This window comes from Myotis davidii, unplaced genomic scaffold (genome assembly GCF_000327345.1).
Source record: "Myotis davidii unplaced genomic scaffold, ASM32734v1 scaffold630, whole genome shotgun sequence".
Lineage (NCBI taxonomy): Eukaryota > Metazoa > Chordata > Mammalia > Chiroptera > Vespertilionidae > Myotis > Myotis davidii.
Window position 1 is genome coordinate 109,659 of NW_006282083.1, and position 9,881 is coordinate 119,539.

Consider the following 9,881-nt stretch of genomic DNA (forward strand, 5'->3'; position numbering starts at 1 on the left):
TTCAGCAGAAAAGTGTCACAGGTTTTTTAAGGAAAATGTTCATCAACATTGTTTGCTCCTACATAAATCCCACTTTTGTTCCCTTAGAAATCTTGAAAGCATTTTATATTTTTTCAAGGGCAGAGGTCTTTCCAGCATCTTATAATTGTTCTCAAAGAGTTTACACAATGTAGCATCTCCTTAAACTTTCTAGAAATAAATTATATGGCATTATACCTTATAAAGAGGTGAACAAAGTTATCTCTGCTTTAGAAAGAGGAAATGAAACTTTCTTGTACTCAAGTAAGTGACCTCGCATCCCAAATTAAAACACAGATAGAAGTGGGACTACAGTGCAGGACATTTACTTTTCCTTGGTAAACTCAAATATGTCTTACTATAATAAACCACATTCCAACAGATTTAGCATTCTCTACTCAGACAGGAATGAAATAAAACAAAGAAACTATTCATTGATGTTTCTTTCATTTTAAAAAAGTTAAGATCCTCCCTGGCTGGTTTGGCTCAGTGGATAGAGCGTCGGCCTGCAGATTGAGTGGTCCTAAGTTCGATTCTGGTCAAGGGCATGTACCTTGGTTGTGGGCACATCCCCAGTAGGGGGTGTGCAGGAGGCAGCTGATCGATGTTTCTCATTGATGTTTCTAACTCTCTATCCCTCTCCCTTCCTCTTTGTAAAAAATCAATAAAATATATTTTTTTAAAAAAAGTTAAGATCCTAAGTGAGTGGTTCATTAGCACTTTCATCACACAGCATTCTAGGAATACCTTTTCAATAAAACCATTATTACAAAGTAATCCCCAAATCTCTCCTCTCCATTTCATTCATTTCAATATTCCTAGATACCCTAAAATGAAGCCAAATTTCCTACATTATTTGAGGAAGAGAAAGTGGTGCCATTCCTGTTTAGCCTAGTCTATAATAATAAAAGCATAATATGCTAATTAGACCGGACAGCCTAACAACCTTCCAGATGTCATTCCAGACATATTTCTGGACTAAGATACAGTGGCGGGGGCTGAGGCAGAGGCAGTTAGGGGCGATCAGGCAGGCAGGCAAGTGGTTACGGGCGAACAGGCAGGCAGAGTGGTTAGGAGTGATGAGGCAGGCAGGTGAGCAGTTAGGGGTGATCAGGCAGTCAGGCAAGCAGTTAGGGGTGATCAGACAGGCAGGCAGAGTGGTTGGGGAAATCAGGCAGGCAGGTGAGTGGTTAGGGGCGATCAGGCAGGGAGGTGAGTGATTAAGGGTGATCAACCAGGCAGGCAGAGTGGTTGGGGCAATCAGGTGAGTGGTTAGAGGTGATCAGGCAGGCAGGACATATAATTGGGTTTTAACAAGAGATTACATTCAATCCCCATCAAGAGTAAAGAGACAAAAGTGCCTACTGTACACCAAAAACTAAACAATCTGATCCAACAAAAAAAACTCACTCTCACCAGGAACATCCTATATAATAAACCCTAAGATGCAAATCGACCGAATAGCAGAACAACCAGTGGCTATGACGCACACTGACCACCAGGAGGCAGACGCTCAATGCAGGAGCTGCCCACCTGGTGGTCAGTGCACTCTCACAAGTCGGGCTCAGCCAGAAGCCGGGCTCACGGCTGGCGAGCACAGCAGCAGTGGCGGAAGCCTCTCTCGCCTCCTGCAGACGGGCGATAAGAAGTGAGGGGTCCCAGACTGCAAGAGCCCCAGACTGTGAGAGGGTACAGGCTGGGCTGAGGGATCACCCTCCCCCGCCGCAGTGCACGATTTTCATGCACCAGGCCTTTAGTTTATCTGTAAAACAGAAGAGGTATCAGGGCATAAGCACATGACTTTCACATAAAACACAAGGCTTTCCAAAAGTATAAGGAGATGGGGTTCCACTTTGTGTTTTAAAACCTAATGTCTAGAACTGTGAACCAAGTGCAGAACAAAGAGTTGGAGAGCATCATCTACCTGGACGTGCGGAGCATGGGCAGAGCAGCTGTGCAGTGGACAGGCAGGAGCACCTGTCGTGTGTGCGGACAGGAGCTGAGCTTTGTGCTCTAAACAGGTCACCTTCTATAACGTTCACAAACAAACTGCCAGGATGAGCAGAACTGAGACTATAATATCTACGTGGTAAAACCTAGATGCCCAGGTCTTCTGGGAAGACAGCATACCTGTAACCGCTGAAATACTCCTGATCGCAGGCCTCCAAATCCATAGTGGCTCTGCGGGTGCAGAGCACTTTCTGACACCTCTTCATAGGGGGACTGTTCAATTTCCCAATCAAAGTCTTCATCATCATCTTCTACTCCCTCCTCAGAAACCCCAGAAGCACCTAAATATGTTAAAAATTAACTTTTTAAAATACTGAATTTCCTAGGTACAACTCAGGGAAGAAAAAAAATGGAGGAAAAATGACTGCCTGTGCTGCACCAAAACACAGTAAAAGAATATTCATATACTAGATAACCAAAAAAATTGATCTAACCCACAACCCACCCATGATAGGATGTATAAACAATCTATACTAATAAAAGGGTAATATGCTAATTAGGGTGGATGTCCATCCAGACAAAGCCACAGCAGCTGCAAGGCTCAGGGCTCAGGCAGCCGTGAGCCCTGGAGGCTGCAAGGCTCAGGGCTCAGGTAGCCATGGGCTCAGGCATTCGTGAGCTTGGTGGCTGCGAGGCCCGGGGCTCAGGCCTCGCAGCTGCTGAGGCCAGCAGTGGCAGCAGCAGCAGGGTGATAGGGACAGTGCTTCCCCTGATCAGCCCGGTTGCCTCCTGCAGAGGGAGGCCAGACTGCGGCTTAGGTGCACTCCCCATTGGGAGCGGGCCTAAGCCGTCAGTAGAACACTCCCTGATAGCTCCCAGACTATGAGAGGGGGCAGGCCAGGCTGAAGGACCCCCCTCCAGTGCACAAATTTTCTTGCACAGGACCTCTAGTAAATACAATAAAAGCAAACAGACCTCAGCCATATATGCATAAATCTCACAAAAATGTTAAGTGACGGCAGCCAGTCAAAAATGAACACATACTGTGTGAAATTATATTTATATACAGTTCAAAAACAGGCAAAACTGAGGACAGTGGGTACCTTGGAGAGGAGGAGGGAGAAATAATTGGGAGGAGACCCAGGTAGGACTCCAGGGTACTGGAAATGTTCCATTTCTAGTCTTAGGTGGTATTAACTTCATGGAACTTACTGAACTGTACACTTTTAATTTTAGCTCAAGTGGCCAATATTTTGCCAAAGACAGAGATGCTATTTCAATTTATTAAAAAATATGACTGACCTACTGGTTCAATGGAGTTCTTTATGTCTTTAAATTATATGTTGCCAAATGAGCTATTTTCACATAACCTCCTTATTTTGTCGCCTAAAGTATTTTCTCCAATCTCCTATTTGCTATATCCCTTTTCCCCTGAAAACATACAACATTCCAAATATTTTGCTTTTCTTTCTTTCTTCCTTTTTTTTTTTGTTCCAATTGCAATAAACATACCTATTTCCTCCACAAGTGGTTTTGCAGTCCTGGATTTTCTTGGTGCCAGAAGCGTAGTTAACATGTTCAGCCCCTCAAAATGCTGACCAGGAGTTTCTTTGGGCAACTGAATGGTAAAAATTCCTTAAACATAAATTTGTTTTATGGTTAACAAGATTAAAATATTCAAAGACTTCACAAATATATCTATGTAATATATGTGTTTACATATAATTCTATTTTATAGAGCTCCAAAATTATGGCCTTACATAAATTTAGTGACTAAAAATCAATGAGGAAAGTTCCAACAGGGTTTTTCAGAACCACTAATTCAGCTGTCACCACTACAAGAAATTAATTTGTTAAAGCTGCAGAATGCTTTAGTCTTATTGAAATATCACTTTAACTACTGATAATATTAAAAGTCCAAGTCAAAAAGTCCAAAACTCAATAGCCTGAGAAGGTAATAGCAGCTACTTATAAAATTTATTTCTGGACTAGGAAGGCAAAAAATCAGGATACATTATCCTATAGAGCAGTGGTTCTCAACCTTCCTAATGCCGCGACCCTTTAATACAGTTCCTCATGTTGTGGTGACCCCCAATTTCATTGTTACAAATTGAACATAATTAAAGCATAGTGATTAATGACAAAACAATATGTAATTATATATATGTTTTCCGATGGTCTCAGGCGACCCCTGTGAAAGGGTCGTTTGACCCCCAAAGGGGTCACGACCCACAGGTTGGGAACCACTGCTATAGAGAATAGCAGCAATTTCAAAATTACACAAAAAGCAGTTAGGCTTAATAAAATCCTTTACTATCTCAAGAGCTACATTCCTAAAGTCAGTCTAAGGCAGATATAAATTATACCTATGTACTTCTTTTCTTTCCTTGACTGGGTTTATCAAACTTCATTTATCTAGGCTCAGCTATGAACTCATTACATTATTTACTACTCTTACATTTTAAAACATTTTACTCTTTCAGTGTACTAAACCTCACCCAAATATATTAAATACAACTTAACCCAAAACATTTCCACATATAGCAACATTCCTAAAGTTCTGTGTCCTTTAAATGTAGTACAACTTATATGCAATTAAAAGCAGATTTAAACCTAGGAAGGCAGTTTCATTATACTTCGTTGTCACATTAATTACATTAAACTATTGGATAGAACTTTCTCACTTAACACTGTCATCCCATCTTTCCTCCCTCTCCATAGTTCATGAAGGCCAACAAATAAATACTCACTGGGTAAATTACATAAGAGCACACAGTGTATTCTTATTCCTATCCAGTAACAAACTACAGGGGCTTATATAAAGAGAAAAAGTAGTTTTATGGCTAGCTGAAGTGAACGACTTATCATTCACAAGAAAAAAATTCTGTCAGCCTTTAAATGCCACCTATGAACAGCTTTCTCATCTACCTATAATTAAATTTTAAGTTTGAAATTGTACAAGAAAGATTTGATTCACAGCTAAAATCATCTATGTTGTCTATTGTCTCACACAAGCAGAGTATTAAGTTTATGGTGAAGAATACTGTGAAATACTTTCAAAGACTAAAAAAATTTTCATTTTTAAGAAATCCATGAATAATAGCACTGGACACTGAAAAACTTTAGTGATAGGGACAGACTGCACTTGCAATACACCTAAAAGGTTCTCACAGTATCTATACTAATGAGTAATATGCTAATTAGACTGGGAGACCTTCCAACGTCTTTCTAGACAAAGCCATAATGGCGGGGCTGAGTCAGAGGCAGTTAAGGGTGATCAGGCCAACGGGGGAGGGCAGTTGGGGGCGAGCAGGGCAGCAGGGGGGCACAGTTGGGGGTGAGCAGGCTGGCAGGGGGGCACAGTTGGGGGCGAGCAGGCCAGCAGGGGGGGCAGCTGAAGGCGATCAGGCCAGCAGGGTGCTGGCAGTTAGGGGGGATCAGGCCAGAAAAGGGGAAGCTGGGGGTGATCAGGCCAGCAGTCAGAGTAGTTAGGGGTGATCAGGCAGGCAGGCAGGCAGGCAAGCGGTTAGGAGCCAGTGGTCCCGGATTGCGAGAGGGATGTCCAACTGCTGGTTTAGGCCCGATCCCCGAGGGGTCCCAGATTGGAGAGGGTGAAGGCCGGGCTGAGGGACAACCCGCCCCCCAGCACGAATTTCGTGCACCAGGCCAGTAGTCTATAATAATAAAAGCATAATATGCAAATCGACCGAATGGCCAAACAGCAGAACCACCATGCAGACGACCTTTCAGATGACCTTCCCGACGAAGCCAGGGCTGCGAGGGCCTACTCTTGCACGAATTTCATGCATCAGGCCTCTAGTCTTGAATATTTTTACAGTTACTTCAACATGAAGAATCCAAAAAACTAACAAAATTTCCAAAGTAAATACCTTTATCTGCATCATAGGACCCTTTTTCACTTCCATTTTCTACAATTCTCCCAGGAAGAGTTAATCTGCAAATTTAATATAACATCTCATGAAGTCCTTAAATTACAAAGTATAAATGACCAGTATACATTGAAAACTACCAACCATTTAAAAAGGAAATCCCTCAACATTTCTTTAACATTTTACAAAGTAAATAACGGACTTCTTTCCTAGCTAAGATAAAAAAAAATTAGAGATGACTCCTCTCTGAATACCCACTACTCATCAATAAAATATATACTTAAAGAGGAAAGCCACAATAAATATAGTTATAACCATTGTTACAGTACTTCTACCTCCCTAATGAATGAGTTATTTATATACCTGGTGCCTCACACAGCATGGGTCCAATAAAAGTAGACTAATTGGCTACTAAAAAAGACAGGTAAGAGGAAACAATAAACAACAAAACCAATTATTTGTATTGGGCAAATTACTACTTAAAAAAACAATGCACAAAAATGTTTTTCTCAAATCTTATAATTAATATATGGGGATTTTCTCTTCTTTCATACTAAAGGAAATGAACTGATTCCTGTTTCCAGTTTTACTCTGGTTCAGTCAGTCTTCCATTGAGGCCCTAAAATAATTTTTCTAAAGTACAAGTCTGGACTACAGGGAATTCAAACATGATGGCCAGCAGGACAGCAGGGAAGAAGAGAGTGTGACAGAGTAAAGGAGTAAGGGGGTGTGTGTGGACATGTGTGGTATGTGTGTGGGTGAGAGAGGGACAGATAGCTATCTCAGGAATCCCGGGGACTAGCAGATCGGGCTCTCCTAGACGGGCTACCGACACACACACTCCCAGACCAGCACAGCTTTGGCACCAAACCCACGCCATTTGTAGAGGGGAGCAACAGAGGCCAAGAGTGCAGCCATGTCAACATCCACAGCGACCTCAGATACCACCCCTGGACCTGTGCAGGGAGCCACTTGCCAGACGCAACCTGTGTGGAACCACCACCGCCAAGTACCCAGGCAGTGAGTAGCCAAGGTACCATACCATGGGTCCCAGGCATAGCAGAGAGACCTCCTGAGGGGCGCCTCCTCGCCAGAGCCCAAACCCATGTTTCAGGTCCCCACGCTGTAAGTGCAAGCCAGGGGTACCCCACACCCTGCTCCATCCCTGGTCCCAGTATAGAGCTGTCTCCTTGGCACACATCCTACCCCCGGCCCAGGTCAGAGCTGCTGGTGCAAACTGGTGTGCCCAGCCACAGGTCACAGGACCACACTGCAACTGTGCTGACAAAGAGACCTAGGGCACCATCCTGCCTTGGTGCTGGGGCCACAGAGTGAATTGCATGCCAGAGGGCTCTGGGCCCTCTCACAGAGTCCCACACCAGAGGAACTGTGCACTCGCACCCGCCAACCTCGAGAATCTGAAGAGGACAACTGAGGTACAAGACTGTGGGAGAAGGAGATACAACTCAGAGCAGAGACAATAAAGGTGTGAAACTCCAGACCCAGCCCCCAGGCTAGCTAGTCCCACTAGGGGAAGTATGTCAAACTTGTGGCTCATGGGCCACATGCGGCCCACAATGAATATTTTTGTGGCCCAGCCAATATAACGGTATGTAAGAAACATTTTAATAAAAATTCCATATCTTAATTCTTACATTGTCCTGTTATAACTAATTATTAATAATGAACTACAACATTTGCTAATGACTAATTACTGTAATCATGTTGCACGCATTTCCCTTACATGTAGGCACACCATTTCTCTCCACTAATATTAGCAGTGAATATTTTAGCAGCCGACCGCCATGTAATTAGTCTTGGACTGACTTGTTTGATGTACGCAACAGGAAATATTTTGTTTTCAAAGAACAAGAAAAATAGGTTTATTTACATTACACTTATTAATTTGTGCAGTTATTTGGTGTCTGTTCAAGAAAAAAATATTAATTTTTATTAAAATGTTCTATTATCTCATGTTAACAATGACTCATTTATTGAAATAAATGTATTCAGTATGTCTCTATCAAAATCTATGTTTCTATGAAAATTGAAGCTTTTGTGTTTTTTGCGGCCCAAACAAACTTAAACCTTATTTGGTCCATATAAGCCTTTGAGTTTGACGTGCTTGTGCTAGGGATTTCAACCCCTCAGACCCTAAACACGGAGCCCAAGACCAAAAAGAGACAGCAAAAATGTGGAGACAAAGAAAAAAACCCCAAAAGATAGGATAGTAAGAATCATCGGAAAAGGAATTAAATGAAATGGAGGTAAACAATATGTCAGAGAAATAATTCAGTGTAATGGTCATAAAGTTTCTAAACTGGCTGGATGAGAAAATCGACAACAAATGGAAGAATCAAGTCAAAATGAAGATATCTATACTAATATAAGAGTAATATGCAAATTGATCAGGATGCCCTCATGCAACGACCGAACAGCAGGCTGCGTGGGGCGACCAGACCAGCAGGAGGGGAAGGGAGGGGCGACCAGGCTGGCAGGATGGGGCAATTAGGGGTGACCAGGCCAGCGGGGGAGGGGCAGTTAGGGGTGATCAGGCTGGCGGGGGGGCAGTTAGAGGAGACCAGGCCGGAAGGCGGGGCAGTTACAGGCGATCAGGCTGACAGGCAGAGGCAGTTAGGGGTGATCAGATTAGTGGAGGGAGGCAGTTAAGGGCAATCAGGCAGGCAGGCAGAGACCGTTAGGGGCGATCAGGCAGGCAGGCAGGTGAGCGGTTAGGAGCCAGCAGTCCCGGACTGTGAGAGGGATGTCCGACTGCCGGTTTAGGCCCGATGCTGGGGATTGAGCCTAAACCGAAAGTCAGACATCCCCCCAGGGGTCCCAGATTGGAGAGGGTGCAGGCTGGGCTGAGGGGACCCCCTACCTCGTGCACGAATTTCGTGCACTGGAACTCTAGTAGCTACAATAAAGAACATAATGGAAGGTTTCAACAGTAGACTAGAAGAAGCTGTGGACCAAATCAGCGAGTTAGAAGACAGGGTAAGAAATAACACGCAATCAGAACACCAACTGGAAAAAGAAATTCTAAAGCAAGAGGACAGCTTAAGGGAGCTTTGGGACAACATGAAAAGAAGCAACATTCATATAATAGGGTTTCCAGAAGGACAAGAAGAGGAGCAAGGATTATAAAAACTATTTGAAGAAATAATGACAGAAAACTTCCCTGATTTGGAGAAGAAAAGTCACACAAGCACAAGAGTCCCAAACAAGATGAACCCCAAAAGACCCAAAACACTATGCATCATAAATTACAATGGCAACCATTAGCGGCAAAGAGAGAATCTTAAGGGGTGCAAGGAAAAGACAATAAGTTACCTACAAGGGATCTTCCATTAGATTATCAAATGATTTCACAACAGAAACACATCAGGACAGAAACGAATGGAAGAAAGTATACAAAGTGATGCAAAGCAAGGGACTGGATCCAAGAATACTCTATCAGCAAGGTCATCATTCAAAATTGAAGGGGAAATCAGGAGCTTCACAAACAAAAGGTTAAGGAAGTTTATTACTACCAAGTCAGCAATGCAAAAAATCCTAAAGGGAAAGTTTAAAAAGAAGTAGAAAGGGAAGAAGGAACACAGGCATAAAGAATAAAAATGGCTACAAACAAGTATTTATCAATAATCTTAAACATAAATGGGTTAAATACTCCAATCAAAAGACATAAGGTGGTTGAATGGATAAGAAAACATGATCCACCGAAACCGGTTGGGCTCAGTGCAGAGAGCATCGGCCTGCGGACCGAAAGGTCCCAGGTTCGATTCCAGTCAAGGGCATGTACCTTGCTTGCAGGCACATCCCCAGTAGGAGATGTACAGGAGGCAGCTAGCTGGTCGATGTTTCTAACTCTCTATCTCTCTCCCTTCCTCTCTGTAAAAAATCAATAAAATATATTTAAAAAAAGAAAAGAAAAATCGGGTGTGTATTACTAATTGTTATTGCTTATTAAATGTTTACCATCATTGTTATCTTAGTGACAAAAAAGAATGTTGTAAATAAAAT

The 9,881-nt window shown here is 42.8% G+C and overlaps 1 protein-coding gene across 1 annotated transcript in view; it reads right to left on the bottom strand.

The window, feature by feature from the left end:
- The window catches only part of SHQ1 (SHQ1, H/ACA ribonucleoprotein assembly factor), a 121,062-nt gene that overhangs the window by 96,164 nt on the left and 15,017 nt on the right, over positions 1 to 9,881 (bottom strand). The window contains exons 2-4 of the mRNA XM_015565067.1: positions 5,859 to 5,923; positions 3,481 to 3,603; positions 2,149 to 2,309 (exon numbers count right to left, since the gene is read on the bottom strand). Coding sequence (XP_015420553.1) covers positions 2,149 to 2,309; positions 3,481 to 3,603; positions 5,859 to 5,923 — 349 coding nt within the window. The remainder of the gene's footprint in view (positions 1 to 2,148; positions 2,310 to 3,480; positions 3,604 to 5,858; positions 5,924 to 9,881) is intronic.